General features: G+C 46.0%; 2 protein-coding genes across 10 annotated transcripts in view; both read left to right on the top strand.

Moving 5' to 3' along the window:
• Positions 1 to 24,265, top strand: part of LOC126071886 (zinc finger protein 709-like) — a 1,190,808-nt gene that overhangs the window by 1,129,784 nt on the left and 36,759 nt on the right. The window lies entirely within an intron of this gene.
• Positions 28 to 18,215, top strand: LOC126071889 (zinc finger protein 554-like). 9 transcript variants are annotated; one of them, XM_049876318.1, is made up of 5 exons: positions 76 to 160; positions 10,497 to 10,618; positions 11,345 to 11,471; positions 12,764 to 12,955; positions 15,007 to 18,215. In XM_049876318.1, the coding sequence occupies exons 2-5, from the start codon at positions 10,544 to 10,546 to the stop codon at positions 16,191 to 16,193; spliced, it is 1,581 nt and encodes a 526-aa protein (XP_049732275.1). In that variant the 5' UTR covers positions 76 to 160; positions 10,497 to 10,543; the 3' UTR covers positions 16,194 to 18,215. The 9 variants fall into 9 exon arrangements, with proteins under 9 accessions (XP_049732274.1, XP_049732275.1, XP_049732277.1 ...); XM_049876320.1 differs by lacking the exon at positions 10,497 to 10,618 and adding an exon at positions 10,391 to 10,464 and having other exon boundaries at positions 78 to 160; XM_049876315.1 differs by lacking the exon at positions 10,497 to 10,618 and adding an exon at positions 11,680 to 11,798 and having other exon boundaries at positions 92 to 294; positions 12,860 to 12,955.

Below are 24,265 nucleotides of genomic sequence, written 5' to 3'. Positions count from 1 at the left end.
CAAGCGCAGTGCCGAGTCCAAGGTCTGGGCGCGTCAATGGGGGTACAGGCAGCAGAGATCCGGTCTCCGTGCTGAGGCGGGGATGCCCGTATATACAGATAATAATAATAACAACAACAATAGCGACAGGAGCTGCGCTGCAGGAAACAATTCTGCCCAGGTGAGCGCAAATGACCATCTGCGTTTTCAGCCGGACTTGCCCAAGTTCACACTGCAGTGAGTGGCGGGGCCGGGGTTCGAACCCACAACCTGACTCCTGTGCTGTTCTCTTCCTGGCCGAGCCAGTGCGGGACGGTAGGTGGACAGTGGAGACAACGCAGGGGGCGGGAAGGCGTGGCCTGTGCGTCACCCTGGGGGTGGCTTCACCCAGGCCCAAGGCCCCCCGCATCAGAGCTTGAGACCCATGAGGGCGGAACTCACTTAGGAACTGAGAATGAGAGGAAGATGGAGTCAGCCCATTTGCTCTTTATCTTAAAGGCAGAGGGCTTGACCGCCGAGACTCCTGAGTATCTTCTCAGATGAGCTCTTTGTGATCTAGTCCAGGGGTTCTGCCCTCCAGGGGACACTGGGTGAGATCTAGGGACTGTGTGTGTGTGTGTAGTTAATTTCTCATTGGAAAATCATATACACATGTTGTTACCTTAGTTGCAACCCCCACAATATGACAGCACGCTTCCTCTTCTCACCCCAGGGTCCCTGTGTCCATTCAGCTACTTCCTGTCCCTTCCTGCCTTCTCATCCTGCTCTTGGACAAGAGCCTCCCATTCGGTCTCATGTATCTGATTGAACTAAGAAGCACATTCCTCACGTGTATCAGTTTTTGTTTTATAGTCCTGTCTAATCTTTGTCTGAAGAGTGGGCCTCAGGAAATGGTTTGAGTTCTGGGTTAACAGTGTGTCTGGGAGCCATAGTTTCAGGGGTTCCTCCAATCTCTGTCAGACCATTAAGTTTCTGGACTTTTTACATGAATTTGAGTTCTGTTCTGCATTTTTCTCCTGCTCTGTCCAGGACTCTCTGCTGTGTTCCCTGTCAGGACAGTCATTGATGGTGGTACCCAGGCACCATCTAGTTCTTGTGGTCTCAGCCTGGTGGAGTCTCTGGTTCATTTGGTCCTTTAGCCCTTTGTGCTGGTATTTTCCTTGTGTCTTTGGTTTTCTTCATTCTCCTTTGCTCCAAGTGCGATGGGACCAATCGATGTTTCTTAGATAGCTGCTTGCAAGCTTTTAAGACTGCAGGTACCACTTACCAAAGTGGGATACAGAACATTTTCTTTATAAACTATCTTATGCCAGTCGACCTAGATGTGGGGACGTTTTTGATTGTCACAAGGAGGGAGGGTGGGGTGTGCTGGCATCGAGTGTGTGGAGGCCAAGAATGCTGCTCAACACCCTCCAGTGCACAAGATGGCTCACCCCAGAGAAGGATCAGGTCCCCAAATGTCCACATTGCTAAGGAGGAGAACTGCATTAATTATTTGGGGAAAAATTGAGCTTGATCCCTGCTCACACCATACACCAGAGTAAAATCCCGCTGGGTCAGACAGTGTAAACGAGGGAACCCTCCAGCTGTTGTGATTTCTGTCCTCTCTTCTCCCCACTCAGCAGGTGGATTTAAATGTGGGCGGTGTCCTAGGATGTCAGGAGGTCAGGTGATTATGGGATGCAGTCTCTTGGGGTCAATGGAATCTTGGGTGACACTGGGTGATGTCTGGGGACATTTGTGGTTGTGACAACTGGGGGGAGTGCTACAGGCATTGAGTGGGTGGAGACCAGGGATGCTGCCCAATGCCCTACAGTGCACAGGACGGCCCCACCCCAGAGAAGGATCAGCCCCCATGTCAGCAGTGCCGAGGGGGACGGACCCTGATCTGGGCACAGGTTCCTAAAACGAGTGGTAGAGGTTGCACATGCAAAACCGGCATCTGTGTTTTGTGGGTAATTGCAGAGCTTTTCCGGGGCTGTGTGATCACTCATATACAACCCTCAGGAGCCAGCTTTCACATACACTCGTCACAAGAGTCTGCCCTCCTGGCACTCGCTGTTGACTCCCTGAGTCGGGGATTTGTTCTACTCTCACAGGAGACGATGGGGTCGCTTCCTCAGAGCCCTCTGCTGCCTCACCCTGTTTGTCTTCAGCCCCAGCCACCTGAGAATTTGTGCTCCCCAAGATGGGGCCAGGACTCTCTTCATAACGGAGGGAATGCAGTAATCACCCCCCTTTTTATAAAAATTCATTGCGATAAAATATATGTAACAAAAAGTTTGCCATTTAGCTCTTGTCCGGAGGTGAGATGAGAAGGCAGAGGGAGACAGAAACAGGTTGACTGGACACGGGGAATACAGGGTGGAGAGGAGGAGTGTGCTGTCACATTGTAGGGAGGGCAACTAGGGTCACATAACAATGTGTGTTTCAGTTTTTGTATGAGAAGCTAACTTGAGCTGTAAACTTTCACTTAAAGCATAATAAAAAAAAAAGTTTGCCATTTTACCCTTTTTTAACTGTCCGATTTATTGGCATTAATTATATTCACCATGCCGTGCTGCCATCACGGCTGTCCATTTCCAGGTGTTTTTCATTCCCCCCAAAGAGAAACTCAGGCCCCCTTCAGCAGCAGCTCCCATTCCCTCGACCCCCAGCCACTGGTAACCACTCATCTTTTGTCTGTATGGGTTTGCCTGTTCTAGATACTTTATATAAGTGCGGTCAGACAATATTTGTCCTTTTGTGCCTGGCTTCTTTAACTCAACACAGTGTTTTCAAGGTTTATCCACTTTGTGGCATGTGTCAGGACTTCTCTTCTTCGTGGCTGACTAATATTCTGTCCTGGAGTCCCCCGGGGGTGCAGACGGTTAAGCGTTCGGCTGCCAACTGTGAGGTTGGAGGTTGGAGTCCACCCGGAGGCACCGTTGAAGAAAGCCCTGGTGATCTGCTTCAAAAAAATCAGCCACTGAAAACCTCGTGGGGCCCAGTCGTATTCTGACACACGTGGGGTCGCCACGAGTTGGAGGCGACTCCACGGCGGCTGGTTTTACTATTCCATTGTGCGGATGGACCACATTTTGTTTATCCGTTCGACTGTTGGTGAACGTTTTGATTGTTTCCACCTTTTGGCAGTCGTGAACAGTGGCGCAGTGAACATTGCTGTCCACGTGTCCGCTGCAGTCCCTGCTTTTAGATGGATCCCCTTTTACATTCTTCAACACATAATCATTAAGCCGTGCTGGGCTCAGGGGGTACAGTGTGACCATGCCAGACACTGCCCACGCCAGATATGGCCACAGCAGACACAGCTCTTGCTATCATGGTGCATGTGGCGTCATGAGGGACCCAGGCAACAAAGACACGAATGTGAAAATCAAACAACTGCAAACTGGGGAGAGTGTGGGGAGCTGGGGTACGGTCCTGGGGTGGGGCAGAGGATGCTAAAAGTACTGGTTGTTGTCGTTGTGTGCCCTCGAGTCAATTCTGATTCATGGCGACCCCATGTAACAGAGCAGAACTGTCCCAGAGGGTGTCCTAGGCTGTAACCTTTATGGGAGCAGATGGCCAGGTCTTTCTCCTGCAGAGTCACTGGGTGGGCTCAAACCACTGACCTTTCAGTTAGCAGTCAAGTGCTTGTCAAGGATTGAATTGTATCCCCCAAAAATATGTGCCCGCTTAGTTAGGCTATAATTCCCAGTATTGTGTGGTTGTCCTCCATTTTGTGATTATAATTTTATGTTAAAGAGGATTAGGGTGGGGTTGTAACACCCTTACCACGTCACAGCCCTGATCCAATGTAAAGGGAATTTCACTGGGGTGTGGCCTGCACCACCTTTTATCTCGCAAGAGGTAAAAAGGAAAGGGAAGCAAGCAGAATTGGGGGACCTCATACCACCAAGAAAGCAGTGCCAGGAGCAAAGTGCGTCCTTTGGACCTGGGGTACCTGTGCAGAGAAGCTCCTAGTCTGGGGGAAGATTGGTGAGACGACTGACAGAGAAAGCCCTCCCCTGGAGCTGACGTGCTTGCTGAGTTTGGACTTTCAGCCTTCTTAACTGTGAGAAAATGAACTTCTCTCTGTTAAAGCCATCCGCTTGTGGTACTTCTGTTATAGCGGCAGTAGGTAACTAAGTGCTTAACCGTTGCACCCAAAGTGATGGTAACACTGGCTTTACACTCCCAGGCCCCAGCCTCACAGGAAAATCAGACGCTGGAGCCTCAGGCCCAGGAGTGGAGACCCCTCCGACCAGGACAGAGACCCCAGAGCAGGAGGAGAGGAAGTCCTGGCGCTCAGCATTTCCTGCCCCAGCTGCCTGGCGGCCTGATGCCAGGAGCAGGAGGTCCTTGCCTCCCAAGAGGACGGGGAGATATCAGGCAGAAACCTCAGAGAACGGGGAGCTCTCCTCCTCAGTTTCCTCATCTGTGAGATGAGGGAAATAATGTTACACTGTCAGGTTGTGGGAAGAGGAGATAGGTCAACACACTCAGTTCTCAGAATAATTGTTGCCTAGCTCGTGGGAGTTGTCCAGCGCATATCCAGTACCGCGGCGTTGACCCAGACTCGCGGAGACCCCACGTGTGTCAGAGAAAAACAATCCCGTAGGGTGTTCAGTGGCCGAGTTTTGGGGAGTAGATTGCCAGGCCTTTCTTCTGAGGCACCTCTGGGTGGACTCAAACCTCCAACCTTCCAGTAAATGGCTGAGTGTGTTAGCCGTTTGTATCACCTGCAGACTGAGCTCGCTGCATGTTGGCCCTTGATGTCCTCCCCTCTTCATTTGCTTTCTTCCATGAGAATTTTGGTCTATGGGTTCTCCCTTCTTCATGGTCATAGCCTCTGGGGAGTGTAGGCGCAGTGGGGGTCTGGTGGTAGAATTCTCGCCTCCACGTGGAGACCTGGGTTTGATTCCTGGTCATTGCACCTCATGCACGGCCACCGCCTGTCTGTCCGCAGAGGCTTGCGTGTTGCTGTGATGCTTATCAGGTTTCAGCGGAGCTTCCAGACTAAGACTTAGGAAGAAAGGCCTGGTGACCGACTTCAGAAAATCAGCCAATGAAAACCCTGCAGACCAGATGCCTGTTGGTCTCTTCGCCTGGAGCAACAGAGGAAGAAGGAGAGTCAGGAACAGGAGGAGGAAATAGGATGCATGGCTGATTGCCTCCAGGAACAACTGCCTCCTTTGCTGTGAGACCATAAGAACTGGATGGTGCCCGGCTACCACTACTGAACATTTTGATCAAAGATTCCATAGAAAAAGCCTGATCAAGAGGGGGAAAAGGCAGAAGAGAATTTCAAATTCCCACAGACTCCAGACTTTCTGAAGCCATGGGGCCTGGATGAACCCCTGAAACTATTGCCCTGAGATAATCTTTAAACCTCACACCAACGATATCCCCTGAAATTGTCTTAAAACCAAACAGTAGTTTAGCTTAAGGAGTAAAAGCCGTCGACCTTGAGCGTTATGCTCTTTTAAAAACTCTGTGGGATCAAATTAGATAGTTACCATAGGGGGTGGCAAGTTTATGTTAATGAGGGAGGAACGACTCCGAAAAGGAGGGTGAGAATAGTTACACAACTCAGTGAATATAATCAGTGTCACTAGATTGTACCTGTAGGAACAGGGAGGATGAGAATGGTCACACAACTCAGTGAATACAATCAGTGTCACTAGATTGTATGTGTAGGGACAGGGAGGATGAGAATGGTCACACAACTCAGTGAATACAAAGAGTGTCACTAGATTGTACATGTAGGAACAGGGAGGATGAGAACGGTCACACAACTCAGTGAATACAATCAGTGTCACTAGATTGTACTTGTAGGAACAGGGAGGATGAGAATGGTCACACAACTCAGTGAATACAATCAGTGTCACTAGATTGTATGTGTGGAAACAAGGAGGGTGAGAACGGTCACACAACTCAGTGAATACAATCAGTGTCACTAGATCGTACGTGTACAAACAGGGAGGATGAGAACGGTCACACAACTCAGTGAATACAATCAGTGTCAGTAGATTGTACCTGTAGAAACATTTGAATTGGTGTACGTTTTGCTGTGTGTATTCTCAACAACAACAACAGCAAACACCATGGTCCAGTCTGCAGCCGATCATGGAGATGGCCCAGGACCGGGCAGTGTTTCATTCCGTTGTGCCCTGGGTTGCCATGAGTCGGGGCAGCTTGACAGCAGTTAACAACAACAACAAAAAAGAGGATATAATCCATCATGAGTCCAGGACGGACTTTACCGTCTCCGAGAGACTGGGTTATATTTACATCATCTTCTAGGGCTGAGAGGTAGCTCCTGTGTGATGAATGAGAATGAGACACTGGACAGAGCCAGTTGTTGTTGTTGGATGTCATCTAGCCGACGGCGACTCACAACAACCCCATGTGATACAGAGTAGAACTGCCCCATAGGGTTTTCTTGGCTGTAAACTTAGCGGAAGCAGGTTGCCAGGCCTTTCTTTCCTGGTACTGCTGGATGGATTCAAACTGCCAACCTTTAGGTTAGTAGCTGAGCACAAACCTCTTGCGCCACCTGGTGTATCCAGAGGTACCAGAATTGCCGCGGCAGATCCACCGGGAGCTATTTCTGTGGAGAGGTCGGGAGTCCTTGGTATGTGGGACTCTCGGGAGAATCCCGGTGAACATTCCGGTCCACGTACTTCTGCTTCTCGTGAGTCAGGCAGTACTGTCGATCCTCGTCACTTGCAGACTCCATGTTAAGTGAATTTGCCTAGTTGCTAAAATTTATTTATAACCCCAAATCAATACTTTTACCGTCATTTGCAGCAAAAAATTTGAGTTGCCGACTTGTGCGTCCCCAGGTGAGGCCAAACAAGGCAATGCTCTGTCCTCTTGTTCCCACTCCCGTACTGAAGTCAGGGGTCCTTCTCATGGTCTGTATAGTGCCATGGTTTTCATATTCTTGTGCTGTTTGTAGGTGATTGTCTTAGTTATCTAGTGCTGCTATAACGAATACCACAAGTGGATGGCTTCAATAAACAGAATTTTATTCTCTCAAAGTCTAGGAGGCTAGAAGTCCGAATTCAGGGCACCAGATCCAGGGGAAGGCTTTCTCTCTCTGTCAGCTCTGGGGGAAGGTCCTTGTCATCAGCCTTCCCCTGGACTAGGAGCTTCTCAGCACAGGGACCTTGGGTCCAAAGGATGCACTATTCTCCTGGCTCTGCTTTCTTGGTGGTAGGAGGTCCCCATGTCTCTCTGCTCATTTCTCTCTTTTATATCTCAAAAGAGATTGACTTAAGACAAAGCCTAATACTGTAGATTGAGTCCTGCCTCATTAACATAACTGCCTCCAGTCCTGCCTCATTAACATCATAGAGGCAGGATTTACAACACAGAGGAAAATCACATCAGATGAAAAAATGGTGGACAGTCACACAATACTGGGAATCATGGCCTAGCGAAGTTGACACATATTTTGGGGGGACACAATTCAATCCATGACAGTGATTTTTCTGTTTAAAATGGCCCCGAAGCGTAGTGTTGAACAGCTGGCTAGTGTTTCTATGCGTGGGAAGGCTGTGATGTGCCTTATAGAGATAGTGTATGCTAGATAAGCTTCGTTTAGGTGTGAGTTCAATGTCAAGGCACCAGCAATATACAGTATATTAAATAAGATGTATTTATACAGAGGAGCCCTGGTGGTGCAGTGGTTAAGAGCCACAGCTGCTAACCAAAAGGTCAGGAGTTCAAATCCACCAGCTGCTCCTTAGAAACCTTATGGGGCAGTTCTACTTTGTCCTATAGTGTTGCTATAGTCAGAATCAACTGGACAGCACCAGGGTTTCCTTTTTTTTAGTACAGAAAGACAAAGTCCCTAGGTGGTGCAAACGGTTTGCAATCGACTACCAACATAAAGGTTGGCAGTTCAAACCCACCCAGCGGCACCACGAAAGAAAAGCCTGGTGATCTGTTTCCCTTAAGATTACAGCCAAGAAAACCACACGGAGCACAGTCCTACTCTGACATACACAGGGTTTGAGCCCTAATCAACTCAACAGCAACTGACGACAAACAGAAACATACTAAGACAAGGTTATGTATGAATCAGTTGACAAATCGTGACCAGGGGCGCACAGGAGCCTGACCTGTGTTCCTCCTGGAGCGATCGTCCTGTATTTACTAATTCGGCGTTGTGGTGACTGTATGGAACACGTTGTTAGCTGCTGTCGAGCTGCTCAACAACGAGAACTTACCGTATTTACTAATTCGGCGTTGCGGTGACTGTATGGAACACGTTGTTAGCTGCTGTCGAGCTGCTCAACAACGAGAACTTACCGTATTTACTAATTCGGCGTTACGGTGACTGTATGGAACACGTTGTTAGCTGCTGTCGAGCTGCTCAACAACGAGAACTTACTGTTTACACAGTAGGTTTAGCACTTGATAAACGCCTGTCGCTCCTGTCGTCATTGTTTCAGCCTGAGGTGTTTCTGTTACAGACTCTGGGATGGCAGCCGTGGATCTGCCGGCTACCCGTGGTGAGCGTTCCTTCCTGTTCTCCCACTGTGACCTAATTCTGTCACATTTGTGGGTGGGGATGGTCCTGTCTTGAATCCTTCTTGCCACAGTTAAAGCAACTTGGTAGAAGAGAGTCCAGGAGAGAGAGGAGGGCCAGGGGAGGTGGGAGGGAGAGGACGAATCAGAGAAAGGCAAGACGTGGTGGCTCCAAGGGCAGAGACAGCTGGGAAGGTCTGAACTAAACCTTCCAGGATTTGGGTCTGCCAGGTTGTGCTGGGTTGAATCACACATCACACACCTGGTTGCTTGGAGTTGACTCTGACTCATGGCAACCCTGTGTGTGTCAGAGTAGATCTGTGCTCCATGACTGTGATCTTCTAGAAGTAGATCTCCAGGCCTTTCTTCCGACATGCCTGTGGGTGGACTTGAACCTCCAACCTTTGGTTAGCTGCCAAGTATGTTAACCATCTGCACCACCTAGGGGCTCCACCGGGTGGAATAGTGGCTAGTTAAGATGAGGTCAGACTGGAGGAGGGTGGCTCCCAAATCCAGTAACTGAGGTCCTTATAAGAAGAGGGAAATTTGAGGAGTCGCTGGTGGCACAAACAGTTAACCACTCAGCTGCTACCCAAAAGGCTGGAGGTTCGAGTCTACCCAGAGGTGCCACAGAAGAAAGGCCTGGTGATCTGCTTCTGAAAATCGGCCATTGAAAACCTTATGAAGCACTGTTCTGCTCTTCAGAGGTAAGGTCACTATGCATCAGAATAGACTGCAACTAACAACAGCAACAAAGCTCCAAGTTAAAAATAATGAAGAGGGAAATTTGGACACATAGACACACAGCTAGGAGAAGGCTGTTTGAACTCACAGACACACAGAGAGAGAAAGCCACGTGACAACACAGGCAGAGACTGGAGTGAGGTAGCCACAAGCCAGGGAACATCATGGAATGTTGGCCACCACCAGAAGCTAGGAATGGGCGAGGGAGGATCTTCCCAAGAGCCTTCAGAGAGAGCGTGGCCCTGCCCACACCTTGCTTTAGAACTTGCAGCCTCTGGAACCATGAGACGATACATTTCTGTTGCTTTAAGCTGCCTCGTTTTTTGGCACTTCATTGTGTCAGCCCCAGAAAGTGCATACGGAGGTGCTTCATAATGAACTCATCAACTAATACGCTCTTGTCAAGCAGACTAGTGAACTGAAGTGAGCCAGACACAGGGTTGGAGGAACAGAAAGGTTTATTCAGTTTGCAAAGTGGGAGACCGGCAGGGTCTCCTGACCTAAGGCTGCCAACTCCCTGAACCGGGGCAGATTTGCTTTTATAGGGAGTGACATACATTTGCATAAACGGTGAGGGGAGGATCTTCAGTCTTGTGATGCCTGTGCCGTCTGCATAATTTTAGTGTATTTCGAGTTTTTGCACACGGTTCTAAAAATAATTGCACACAGCCCTAAAAAGATGGTGAGGGCTCACTACTGCCACCCTAGGAAGCCTGTAAAGTGGTGGATTTGGAGTCAGGGCACCTGCGCCTCGGCCTCCTGCCAAGAGAAGAAACCTGGGGAATCAACCAGTCGTGGTGAAGTGCTGTAAAAGTTGTAACAAAAATGTAGCAAGAGTAGATGTTTCTGAAAACAACTATTATGGGATGGTTAATAACCCTTAATAATGCTTTCGTTACTGCCCACTTCAATAACAGGACACTAGAACTCGTAGGCTTTATAAACTTGTGTACGTTGGTTGCAGGCAAGAGTTTCGGCCTCTCCATCCATAAAATAAACCAGTTAACGTCTTGGTCCCGGCTCCTGTGGATCGGCAACCCCTGTGTTGCTCACCCTAAGCCACTGAGGGCATCTCTAGGCCAGGTGTTTAGTGATTTGGGGACAAACCAGGTCTGGACTTCACGGTGCCTTTCTCTTCCCCCAGCTCTGCCTGTCCAACACCCTGCTTTTTCCCAAAAGGAGAGAATGGCTGTGGGGTACCTGCCCCCCTGGCCCCAGGTGAGTGGGAACTTCCCATTTCTCCTGAACAGCTCCCAGTGTACCCTGAGAGAACAGCTCCACAGAAATTCTCTCCTGGATGGAGAAGGGCCCTCTGCTCTGTAGGAACCCCAGGAGAATTCCTCTGAACCTGTGGGCCGAGGTCCTCCTTCCTGTAAGTAAGGAGACACGTGCTATGTGTTGAGCACAATGCTTTGCCTAGGAGAGCAGTAAGGAGCCCTGGTGGTGCCATGGTTAAGCGCTTGGCTGCTCACCGAAAGGTTGGTGGTTTGAACCCACCTGGTGCCTCCGGGAGAGAAAGGCCTGGAAATCTGCTCCCAAAAAGATTGCAGCCAAGAAAACCCTGTGGGGCAGCTCTACTCTGTCACATGGAGTCACCAGGAGTCAAAATCAACTTGATGGCACCCAGCAGCAGCATCTGGAGAGACGTGGGCTTCCTTTCCAGGGCTTAGAGGGTCTCAGCTCCTGAAGGTCCAGAACCTTCTTCCTCAGAGCAACCAGGGACTGCTGAAAGAAAGGAGACCTAAATGAATGGAAAGACACCCCGTGCTCATGAATTAGAAAGCTTCATGCTGTTAAGATATCAATACTGCCCAAAGTGGTTGACAGATTCAAGGCAATCCCTAGCAAAATAAGCAACGGCCCAAAGATTTCAGATCAGACCTTATGTGCTGATCCTCCTTGCCAGGTTCGCACTGGGCCTGGGGTCTGAATGGCCCTCTGATTGTAAGCCAAAGACGAGCGCCCACAAGGCATCTGGTAGAGTCTGACTCTCCTCTTTGAGCCTGTATCTTTCTGAACATTGCCATCCCCGCCCCTCCACTGGTGAACGTAGGCTGGGCTGGTTCCTTCCTGAGCAGGAACCTCTGTGATGTTTCAGGGATCAGTGACCTTCGCAGACGTGGCAGTGGACTTCTCGCAGGAGGAGTGGGAATTGCTGGACCCTCCTCAGAGAGCCCTCTACAGAGAGGTGATGTTGGAGACCTACCGGACCCTGGCCTCCTTGGGTAAGATCAGCATCATTAATTCATGTGTTCATTAATTCAGCACATTTATTTAGCATCTACTGTGTCAGGAGAAACCCTATAGGGCAGTTCTGCTCCGTCCTATAGGGTCGTCAGGAGTCGGAATCGACTCAACGGCAGCGGGTTTATGGGTTAGGAGGGGTCGTTGGGTGGTGCAGACTTTGATTTGCATTCGACTCCCAACCTAAAGGTACGTGATTCGGACCTACCCGGTGGTGCTGCAGAAGAAAGGCCTGCCGACCTGCTCCCATAAAGATTACCATGAAGAAAACCCCGTGGAGCAGCTCAGCTCTGTCACATGGGGCCGCTGTGAGTCAGAACCGACTCGATGGCAGTGGGTTTGATTTTATTTTGTTTGTGTGTCAGGAAGGAATCCTTGCTCAGCACAAAATGTTAAACACTTGACTGCTAACCTAAAGGTTGAAGATTCGAATCCGCCCAGAGGCACCTCGGAAGAAGGGCCTGGCAGTCTACTTCCAAAAGATCACAGCCACTGAAAACCCTACAGAGCACAGTCTGCTCTGACACACGTGGGGTCACCATGAGTCAGAATCGACTCTGTGGCAGGTGGTACTTGTCAGGCAGGAACTATGCTAGGAATGGAGGTTTCTTGGTGATCAAGACAGACAAGACCGCCTTGTAGAACTCAGCCTACTGATTTCTTCAGCAGAGTGAATGAATGTGTTTTTCCGTATTTGATAGTGGGAGCTGCTGTTGGAATGTGCGTCCTCTTAGCTTAGGTACAGATACAAACCTTCAGAATGCTCTCGAGTCCAGAGTCAGTGCATTTGTGCTGTCTGCCCAGGTGAAGAGCCGTCATTTCTTAATTGTTGTTGTTGGGTGCCATCAAGTCAATTCTAATTCATAGCAACCCCATGTGACAGTAGAACTGCCCCGTGGAGTTCCCTAGGCTGTAATCTTTACAGGAGCAGATCGCTAGGGCTTTTCTCCCACAGAGCCACTGAGTGGATTCGAACTGCCAACCTTTCTATTAGCAGCTGAGCACTTAATCATTGTGCCACCAGGGCTCCTTTAAAATCTTCAGCTTGGTCATTGTGTTGTTGTTGTTAGTTTCTGTCACGCCGATTCTGACTCATGACGACCCTGGTGTGCAGAGTAGAACTGTTCCAAAGGATTTTCAAGGCGGTGACCTTTTGGAATTAGACCGCCAGGCCTGTCTTCTGAGGAACCTGTCAATGGATTCCAACCACCAACCTTTCGTCTAGTAGTCGAGTGCTTTTGCTACCTCTTGAGCATAGTCTTGTTTCTTGCAGAACCTTTGAATAGCCAACGTGCCATTACAGGAATTGAAGATGCTCCATTTTCTCCAGCACAACCCTCTCAAGTTGCCTCTCTTCCCCTGTGGACAGGGTGTTCCCTCTGTCGACCACTGGCGCCTCCCCACTTGGAGCAAGGAGAAGCCGTGTGGATGGTGGATCGCGGAAGTCCCCAAGCCTCCTGTTCAGGTGAGAACGGACAGGGAAGTCTCGGTCAGAGATCTCTCCTCAAAGGCTCTGGTTGTATAAGGAGAAGGCCAAGGCTACTTGGTTATACTTTCTGAGAAACCTCCTTGGTTAGTTCACCTCCACCAGCTTTATCCTGTTTACCACTGATTCGCTGGGCTGCTAACCTAAATGTTGTCAGTTTGAACCTACCCAGCGGCACCGCAGAAGTAAAGCCCTGGCAATCAGCTCCCATGAAGATTACAGCCAAGAAAACCATATGGAGCAGTTCTGCTCTGTAACACAGGGGGTTGCCATGAGTCAGCATCGACTCGATAGCAGGTAACAATGACAGCATTACCCCTCTTTGGTTGCCAAGAAAAGAACATCCCATTTTCTTAATTGAAGTTACTCTATCCATGTTTCTAGTTCGATCTCTTCCCTCATTGCTTTCTTTTTTAAAAAAAATGTTTTTGATAGCATGAAACAACAGAAATTTATTATCTGACAGTCCTGGAGGCCAGAATTCTGAAATCAGTATCCCAACCCACTGCTGCCAGTCAGTTCTGACTCCTAGCGACCCCATGTGACAGAGAAGAACTGCCCCGTAGGGTTCGCCAGGCTGTAATCTTTACAGAAGCAGACTGCCACGTCTTTCTCCCCTGGAGTGGCTGGTGAGTTTGAACCACCGACCTTTCAATTAGCAGCTGAGTGCTTAACCATTGTGCCACCAGGGCTCCTCGACACCAGTATCACTGGGCCCAAATCAGGTGTAGGCAGCACTGTTCTGCCTCTGAAGGCTCCTGGGGAAGACCTTTCCTTGCCTCCTCCAGCTCCTGGTGGCTGCCGACATTGCTTGGCTTGTGGCTGCATCACTGCCATCTCTGGGTCACCTTCTCCTCTGGGTGTCTGTATCAAAGCTGCCTCTCTCTCTTTCTCTCTTTTTTTAATTGTGGTAAAAATTGTAACAAAGGAGCCCTGGTGGTGCAGATGGATAGTGAGTGTTCAGCCGCTAACTGAAAGGTTGGCATTTTGAACCTACCCAGCGGCTCCACAGAAAAAAATCCTGGTGACCTGGGGCCATAGAGATTCCATCCTAGGAAGTTCTACTTCTGTCACCTGGGGCTTCTATGAGCCAGAATCGACTTGATGGCACCCAGCAACAACAACATGCATGTAACAAAACATTTGTCACTTGTACAGTCTTCACGTGTACAGTTCAATGACGTTAATTATGTTCATCCTGTTCAGTTGTCACCATTAACCATTCCCGAATTTTTCCATCACCCTTAGCAGAAGCTCAGTGTCCCCTAAGCATTGTGCCTTCCTCCCCCCGCTACTTCTTGATAATTCTTTCTCTCTGCCATCCCGTTCTCCCCTTTTTATAGATTAACTTCTTCTACATTGACATTTTCTATTCCCTCTTTTTTATCATTGTTGAGCTCCTTAACCTGCATTTTATCCTCAGCACCCTCCCTAGCTTACCGACCCATCTCTTCCTTTTGTATTGAAAGCTATTTGAACATGAATCATCACGTGCCTAGTATGCGCTGGAAGCTCCTTTGTCCCACCATTTTTACATATATATGCGTGTGTGTGTATATATATAATTTATTTTTTGTTACTGTTGTTGAGAATATACACAGAACATAACACCAATTCAACAATTTCTGCATGTACAATTCAGTGACATTGTATCCAGTTGTATAACCATTCTCACCCTCCTTTTCTGAGTTGTTCCTCCCCCATTAACATAAACTCACTGCCACCTAAGCTTCCTATCTAATCTTTCAAGTTGCCATTGTAAATTTGATCCCATATAGATAGATCTTAAAAGAGCCCAATGCTGAAGACCAACATTTTTTACTAGTTAAGCTGACTATTGTTTGGTTTTAAGAAGACGTCAGAGAATATTTTTGGTTGCAGGGTTAAAGTTTAAAGATTATCTCAGGGCAATATTTTGGGGGGTTCACCCAGCCTCCATGGCTCCAGAAAGTCTGGATTCCATGATATTCCACCATTCTCAAGTTAGCGGTTTCTTTCTCCAAACAATATATTTCCCCCAATTATTTCAGGTTGGGAGGCTAGACTGGAAATCCAAGAATCGATTTATAAGAAGGTCAACTTGGGACAGAAACCGTCCAGTGGTCTGAATATCATCAGGCTCACCAGAGGAGATGGGGAATGTGGTCAGTTTGAGGAGAACCACGAAGACCCCCAGAGGCTTTTGAGGCAAATGGCGTATGTCCAAGTAGACGCATTTACTCAGACGAGAGCTTCTGTATGGAGTGAGTTTGGGGAAAATGGTAATCTGAGCTTACACCATGTTTTAGCACAAGGAAGTCCTCCCAGGAAACATTTCCATGAATGTGACTTCCATATTGGAAGTTTGGTATCTGATTCTGTCTTAAACAGCCATCAGGTGGGATATGCAGATCAGAGACCCTGTGAAAATAATGAATGTGGAGAAGCCCTCAGCCAAAGCGATCACCTTATTCAACACGGAAGACCTCAAACAGAGGAGAAAACATTTTCGTATGCTGAAAGTGGAAAATCGTTTTGTCATAGTATGGCTCTTACTGTCCACAACAAAATCCCCATGGTGGAGAAACCCTATGAGTGCCTCCAGTGTGGCAAGGTCTTTAACCGCAGGCACTCACTCATTGAACATCAGAGAACCCACACAGGAGAGAAACCGTACGACTGTCAGGAATGTGGGCGAGCCTTCACACACAGCTCAACCCTCACGCGGCACTTGAGGATTCACACTGGAGAGAAGCCCTATGCGTGCACCGACTGTGGGAAGGCCTTCAACAGGATTTCCTCTCTCACTCAACATCAGAGAATTCACACGGGGGAAAAACCGTACACATGTAAGGACTGTGGGAAATCCTTCTGCCAGAGTTCTTACCTGATTTTGCACAAGAGAACACATACCGGCGAGAAGCCGTATGAATGCAACGAGTGTGGGAAAGCCTTCAGCGATCGTTCCTCTCTCAACCAGCACGAGCGGACTCACACCGGCGAGAACCCCTATGAATGCAATCGGTGTGGAAGAGCCTTCAGCCAGAGGTCTTCCCTTGTTAGGCATGAGAGAACTCACACTGGGGAGAAGCCGTATCGTTGTAACGAATGCGGGAAAGCCTTCAGCCAAAGCTCTTCCCTTATTACCCATCAGAAAACTCACATTAGTCAGAAAACCTTTAAGATAATTGATTGTGGGAAAGCCTTCCATTGTAGCACCCCCCTGATTGGATTTTAGAGATTACTTTTTTGTTGTTTTTAGGTGTCATTGAGTTGATTTCAACTCATGGCTACCCCATGTGACAGAGTAGAACTTCCCCATTGGATTTCCTAGGCTGTAATCTTTATGGGAGCAGATCACCAGGTCTTTCTCCCACAGAGCCACTGGGTGAGTTTGAACCACCGGCCTTTCTGTTAGCAGCTGAGTGCTTAACCATTGCACTACCAGGGCTCTTTAGAATTGATTATTGCCTCGTAAAGCACTTTTTAGTACTCCACCACCTAAGTATGCTTGGACTTTGTGGTATTTCTTGAAAAGAAGTAGGCCGAATCTACTCAGTGATGCTGTGGAAGAAAGACCTGACAATTTACTTCCATGTGATTACAGTCTTTGAAAACCCTGTGGAGTTTTCTACTACTATGCTGACACACATGGGGTTACCGTAAGTTCAAGTGGGCTCAACAGCAACAAGTTTGGTGTTCTGGTTTATTCCTCATTCTTGAAAGAAAGCACTGAGGGCTAGATTTGAGAAGGAGCCTTTTAATGTGCAAGGTTGCCATTGAGGATATAGTAAGCTCCATCCTCTTTGAAGAGATAGGTAAAATGAAATACTAAGATGAAATGAAATTCTAAAAAATATCATAGGTTAATTTAGTTGTTGAAACAAAAATTATTGTTTCAACTTTTTGTTTTAGCATTCAGTATTTTTGTTTCAATATTCTATTTTGCTATTTTACATAATCATTCCTCCACTGTTGGCCACTCACCTGGGTCCTAATTGGCCTCTTGCACTGTTAAAGAAATACAGAGTGTGTGATACAATAGCTCTTTGGCTGTTACATGTAAAATAAAGGGTGCATGATAGTATGTGTCACTTCGTCCAGTGCAGCCTAAATATATGCACAAAGGAGCAAAGACTGGAAAGAGATGTGGATAGATGAACAGAGTTTATTTGTCAGGGTTATCTGATTAAATGTACTTTCTGTCTTCTCCCATTTGATTCATTTTGACAATGAATAAAAATCAAATAACATCAAACGTTGAAAGGAGAGTCAAGCTTCATTGATCAGTTGGGGAGGATTGCAGACACTAAGATGGCGAGAATAGAGTAGGTCTTGGGATGTTGAGTGATAGCACAACCTTTGCAAACTGGAAAAAGTCCCAACCGTGAAACAAACTTGGCAGAATAGAGGTCAGTTGTACTGATAAGCATTATCATCATCGTTAACATTTAGTGGGTGCTTATAATATGCCAGGCAAACAGCTTCCATAAAGATTAAAGGTTGGTGATTCAAACCCACCCAGCAGCACCATGGAAGAAATGCCTGGCAATCCGCTTCTGTAAAGATCACAGCCAAGAAAACCCCATGGAGCAGGTCTATTCTGCGCACATGGAGTCACCATGAGTTGAAAATGACTGCGCAGCAACTAACAAGCCTAGCACTTATTTATGTTTCCGTACTTAACTTTCACAACAACTCCATGAGATAGTAACTGTCTTAGTTATCTAGTGCTGCTATAACAGAAATACCACCAGTGGATGGTTTTAACTAACAGAAATTTATTCTCTCACAGTCTAGTAGGCTAGAAGTCCCAACTCAGGGTGCTGGCTCCAAGGGAAGGCTTTCTCTATCTGTCAGATCTGGGGGAAGGTCCTTGTCATCAATTTTCCCTTGGTCTAGGAGCATCTCCACACAGAGACCCCAGGTCCAAAGGACATGCTCTGCTCTTGGCACTGCTTTCTTGGTGGTATGATGTCCCCATGTCTCTCTGCTTGCTTCTCTCTTTTATATCCCAGAAGAGATTGGCTTAAGACACAATCTAATCTTGTAGATTGAGTCCTGCCTCATTAATATGACTGCTGCAAGTCCCATCTCATTAACATCGTAGAGGTAGGATTTACAACACAGGAATATCACGCCAGATGACAGAATGGCGGGCAATCACACAGTACTGGGAATCATGGCCTAGCCAGATTGATAGACATATTTTTGGGGGGACACAATTCAGTCCATGATAGTAACTATTCATATTCCCATGTTACAGAGGAGAGACCAGAGAAATAAAGGAAATTGCCCAAGATCACCCAACTACAAAGTAGTGGAATCAAGATATGAACCCAAGGAGCCTGTACAATGTCAACTGTCCCACTTTCCATTCCAAAGAGCAAGCAGGTATATGGAGGAGATAGATTTCAAATTCTCTTTTAGAAGTCACCTAATATTTTTCTGAATCTTCTCATTTCCCTGGAGGTAATGAGGTTACCTGTCTGATCTTCTTTCACCCCAATGGGACCTGTTCACATGAATTTTGTTGCCTTTCATTAAAGTTGTTGTTCCCAGTTGCCATCGAGGCAACTTCATCTTATGGCCACCCCACGTGTGGCAGAGTAGAACTATGCTCCATAGAGTTTCCAATGGCTGGTTTTTCAGAAGTAGATCACCAGGCGTTTCTTCCGAGGCACCCCTGGGTGTGCTCACACCTCTAACCTTTTGTTTAGCAGCTGAATGCATTAACTGTTTGTACCACCCAGGGACTCCGAGTTGTAGAGCATGGATAGCATAATAGCATTTTTATACAATTTGAATACATGGGAAACAACATGCTGTATGTTGCATATGGCCCATGTGCATGGCATGGGAGTAAGTAATAAGCCCAGTCATGATTGTGGTTTCCTCTGGGAGGAGATGGAGGGGGCACGCAGGCCATGTCAACTCAATGCATAATGTTTGGTTTCTTTAAAAAATATATGAGCATATAACAACCCAAAACTAGAACACAGGACAGAACAACCAGATTATCAACCCAGAAAGGGAAATCACAAAAATAAATCAAAGTTAAAACACTCAAAACGGAAACAGAGACATCATTATGTAAAAGATGACAAAAAAGAGGAACTAAAAAAGGCAGTCGTGTATCTTTCGTATGGAGAGGAAGTCAAGGAAATATAAAGAAAGAAAAGATTGGTTTAAACTTAGAAAAATAGAGGTAAATATTAAGCTAACTACAAAGGAAACAACAATACTACATATCAAAACAAAGACATAAAGACTCAGCAAACACAAAATCAACAACAATGAAAAAGAAAAGAAAATACATAAAGAAAAACAAAGCACAGAAGAGTAAGTGGAACAACGAAACTGTCAACAACACACACACACACACACAAAAAATACATCAAAATGACAGCACTAAACTCATACCTATCGATAATTACGCTGAATGTAAGTGGGCTAAGACAATCTGAGCATAGTATGGGATTTTCTAGAGCTTGGTGGTAACTGTGCAGGTATTCGTTATATTATTGTGTATGATGGAAATGTTTCGTTAGAGTTTTAAAATGCTACCCACCCCCTAAAAAAGCAACACAGGAAGTGCTATGTTATAGTTATTAATATATGCTTTCATGACAAATGAAAAGCGAACTGTCCTAACTTCTTTTTTTAATTGTACTTTAGATGAAGTTTTACAGAGCAAATGAGTTTCACATTAAACAATACACATATCGTTTTGTGACATTGGTTGCCAACCCCATGACAAGTCAACACTCTCCCTTCTCGACCTTGGGTTTCCCGTAACCAGCTTACCTGTCCCCTCCTGCCCTCTCGTCCTTGCCCCTGGGCTGGTTGTGCCCCTGTAGTCTCATTTTGTTTTATGGGCCTGTCTAATCTTTGGCTGAAGGGTGAACCTCAAGGAGTGACTTCATTACTGAGTTAAAAGGGTGTCTGGAGGCAATACTCTTGGGTTTCTCCGGTCACTGTCAGACCAGGAAGGCTGGTCTTTTTTGGGGGAGTTAGAATTTTGTTCTACATTTTTCTCCAACTCTGTCCGGGCCCTCTACTGTGATCCCTGTCAGAGCAATCGGTGGCGGTACCTGGGCACCATCTAGCTGGACTGAGTCTGGTGGAGGCTGCGGTAGTTGTGGTCCATTAGTCTTTTGGACTCATCTTTCCGTTGTGTCTTTGGTTTCTTCATTCCCCCTTGCTCCAGACAGGGTGGGACCAGTGGAGTATCTTAGAAGACCGCTCACAAGCTTTTAAGACCCCAGATGCTACTCACCAATGTAGAATGTAGAACATTTTCTTTATAAATTATGTTATGCGAATTGATCTAGATGTTCCCTGAGGCCATGGTCCCCACAGCCCCCAGCCCAGCAATGCAGTCTCTCAGGGAGTTTGGATGTGTCTATGGAGCTTCCATGACCTTGCCTTAGTCAAGTTGTGCTGGCTTCTCCAGTATTGTGTACTGTCTTACCCTTCGTCAAAGTTACCACTTACCTATTTTCTAGTTAGTGTTTTTCCTTCCCCATCTCTCCCCTCCCTAGTAACCATCAAAGATGGTTTCTTTCTGTGTGTAAACGTTTTCATGAGTTTTTATAATAGTGGTCTTATACAGTATTTGTCCTTTTGTGGTTGACTTATTTCACTCAGCATAATGCCCTCTAATTCATCCATGTTGTGAGATGCTTTGCAGATTCATCATTTTGTTCTTAATCATTGCGTAGTATTCCATTGTGTGTACATACCATAGTTTGTTTATCCATTCATCTGTTGATGGGCACTTAAGTTGCTTCCATCTTTTTGCTATTGTGAATAATGCTGCAGTGAACATGCGTGTGCATATGTCTATTTATGTGATGGCTCTTATTTTTCGAGAATATATTCCTAGAAGTGGGATTGCTGTATCGTATGGTATTTCCATTTATAACTTTTTAAGGAAGCGCCATATCGTTTTCCAAAATGGTTGTACCACTTTACATTCCCATCAGGAGTGTATAAGAGTTCCAAGCTCCCCACAGCTTCTCCAACATTTGTTATTTTCTGTTTTTTGATTAGTGGCAGTAATGTTGGGGTGAGATGGTATCTTGTAGTTTTGATTTACATTTCGCTAATGGCTAGTGATCATGAGCATTTCCTCATGTGTTTGTTAGCTGCCTGAATGTCTTGTTTGTTGACGTGTCTGTTCATATCCTTTGCTCATTTTTTAGTTGGATTATTTGTCTTTTTGTTGTAGAGGTGTTGGATTTTTCCATAGATTTTAGAGATTAGACAAATACATTGTCAGATACATTATAGCCATTTTTTTTTTTTTCCCCTCTGTAGATTCTCTTTTTTCTGTTTTGGTGAAGTCTTTTGATGAGCATAAGTGCATAAGTGTTTAATTTTTAGAGGATCCCTGTTATCTAGCTTATCTTCTGGTGTTTGTGTATTGTTAGCTATGGTTTATATTCTATTTATGCTGTATACTAGGCCTCTAGTGTTGACCCAATTTTTTTTATATTATCTTTATAGTTTTTGGTTTTATATTTAGGTCTTTGATCCATTTTGAATTAACTTTTGTGTATGGTATGAAATATGGGTCCTGTTTCATTTTTTTTTACAGATGGACATCCAATATTGCCAGCACCATTTGTTAAAAAGACTGCCTTTTCCCCTTTAATGGACTTTTGTCCTTCATTGAAGATCAGGTGACCACAGATGGATGGTTTTACACCTGGGTTCTCAATTCTGTTCCACCGGTCAATGTGTCTGTCGTTGTCCCAATACCAGGATATTTTGACTATCGTAGCTGTATATAGGTCTGGTAGTGCGTGTCCTCCTAGTTTATTCTTTTTCTTCAATAGTGCTTTACTTATCTGGGGCCTCTTTCCTTTCCATATAAAGTGAGTGATTAGTTTTTCCATCTCATTAAAAAATCATGTTGGTATTTGGGTTGGGATTCCATTGTATTTGTGGATTGCTTTGGGTAGAATTGCCATTTTCACAATGTTGAGTCTACCTATCCATGAGCATGGTATATTTTTCCATTTATGTCAGTTTTGTTTAGTTTCTTGGAGTAGTGTTTTGTAATTTTCTTTGTTTAGGTCTTTTATGTCCTTGGTTAGATTTATTCCCAAGTCTTTTATTTTTTTAGGGGCTTTTATAAATGGGGAAACTCTGGTGGTATAGTGGTTAAGAGCTATGGCTGCTAACCAAAAGGTTGGCAGTTTGAATCCACCAGGCATTCCTTGGAAACCCTATGGAGCAGTTCTACTCTGTCCTATAGGGTTGCAATGGGTTGAAATTGACTTGGCTGCAGTGGGTTTTTATTGTAAATAGTATTGCTCACCTGATTTCCTTTTTGTAGTTCTTTTTATTGGTGTATAGGAATCCAGCTGATTTTTGTATGTTTATCTTGTATCCTGCGACTCTGCAGAATCTTTCTATTAGTTCCAGTAGTTTTCCTGTGGAGTCCTTTGGGTTCTCTATGTATAGAGTCATATCATCCACAAGTAGGGATAGCTTTACTTCATCCTTACCTATTTGGATGCCCTTTCTTTCTTTTTTGCCTAATGTTTTGCAGGAGTCCCTGGGTGGTGCAAATGGTTAAATGCTTGACTATTGACTACTAGCCTGGAAGGTTGGCAGTTAGAGTCCACACAGAGGTGCCTCAGAAGAAAGGCCTGATGACCTGCTTTTGAAAGGTCATAGCTTTGAAAACACTATGGAACACAGTTCTACTCTGTAACACGTAGGGTCGCCATGAGTTGGAATCGACTCCCCAGAAACTGGTTCTGGTAGTGTTTTGCAAACAGATATTTATGGTTTGGGATCAAATTTGTAATCAGAACTTCATACATCCAAAAGTGCTGTATTTAAAACACAAGAATGAAAGATGTTGTTCTCTGAAAAACCACCAGATCACTTAGAAAGTTATTGTATTAACCAAGTCATATTGAAGGTGCATGTGGATAGTTCAAAACTGTTTCATGAAATCTGAGATTGGGAATAGGAGCTCCTTGTGCCACTTAGTAAGTTATTGTCCCTGTGCTTCCGACCTACTGTATTAGTTTCCTGTTGTTGCTTGACAAATTGCCTCAAACTTAGCGGTGGCTTGAACACTCAGCTACTAACCGAAAGACTGGCAGCTCAAGTCCACCCAGAGGCACTTCAGAAGAACAACCTAGTGATCTACTTCCAAAAGGTTATAGTTACTTGAAAACACTATGGAGCCTAGCTCTGCTGTGACACACATGGGGTTGCCATGAGTTGGTACCGACTTGATGGCAAGTGGTTTTTTGCTTTTTTGGTTTAGTGGCTTAAAACACAATTTTTTTTTGTTGTTGTTACAGTTCTGGAGGTTAGAAATCTAAAATCGAGGTGTCTGCGGGGCTGTGTTCCTTTCCGAGGCTCCAGGGGAGAACCTGTTTCCTTGACTTTACCAGCTTCTAGAGGCCTCCTGCTTTCCTTGGCTCATGGCAGTTTAGCAGTCCAGTCTCTGCTTCTATTATTCTATTTCCTTATTTGACTCTGGTGCTCCTATATTCCTCATATAACCAGCTGCCATCCAGTTGACTCCAACTCATGGCAACCCCCTACGTGTCAGATTAGAACTGTGTTCCATAGGGGTTTCAGTGGCTGATTTTTCAGAAGTAGGTAGATTGCCAGGCCTTTCTTCTGAGGTACCTCTGGGTGAACTCAAATCTCCAAACTTTCAGTTAGCAGCTGAGCACTTTCACCTTTACACTACCCAGAGACTCTTCCCTCTTATAAAGATCCTTGAATTATACTGGGTCCATCCTGATAATCCAGGCTAATCTTTCCATTTCAAGATCTGTAATTACACCTGCAGAGTCTCTTTTACTTACATGTAAATACCATATTCACAGGTTCTAGAAATTAGGACGTGGACACTTTTACCAGTACTAATACCAGTTGCAGTTGAGTTGATTCCAATTCCTGGTGACCCATGTGTGCAGAGTAGAACTGCTCCATAGGAATTTCATGGTCGTGATCTTTCTGAAGCATATCGCCAGGCCTTTCTTCCAAGATACTTGTGGGTAGGTTCAAACCATCAACCTTTTGGTTAGCCCAGTGCTTAACCATATGTGCCACCCCAGGACTCCACTGGAATTCCTTTGGAGGGGCCATTAATCTGCCAAACAAACCTCCCCTTTTATACTTTGCTTTGTGACATGAGGCAGAAACTCTGCAAATCACATTTCTACTTTGCCGGCCAGCTTCCCGTTAGGCTCTGCTCGGGGGACACTAGAGAGACGATGGAAACTTGGAGCCGGGAGAATGGACTTGCTCCTCCCTGTAGGCTTCCTG

The sequence above is a fragment of the Elephas maximus genome, chromosome 3 (genome assembly GCF_024166365.1).
Source record: "Elephas maximus indicus isolate mEleMax1 chromosome 3, mEleMax1 primary haplotype, whole genome shotgun sequence".
Lineage (NCBI taxonomy): Eukaryota > Metazoa > Chordata > Mammalia > Proboscidea > Elephantidae > Elephas > Elephas maximus.
Note: the sequence above shows the minus strand (reverse complement) of the source record. Positions and strands in the feature narration are given on the sequence as shown.

What these genes read in the sequence shown, in the direction of transcription:
- LOC126071889 (XM_049876312.1), top strand. Translation starts at nt 10,087, where the DNA reads ATGTTTCTGAAAACAACTATTATGGGATGGTTAATAACCCTTAATAAT. An exon ending in CCGGACCCTGGCCTCCTTGG is followed by an intron (nt 11,472 to 12,763) that starts GTAAGATCAGCA and finishes TGTTTCTTGCAG; the next exon opens with AACCTTTGAATAGCCAACGT. An exon ending in TCCCCAAGCCTCCTGTTCAG is followed by an intron (nt 12,956 to 15,006) that starts GTGAGAACGGAC and finishes CAATTATTTCAG; the next exon opens with GTTGGGAGGCTAGACTGGAA.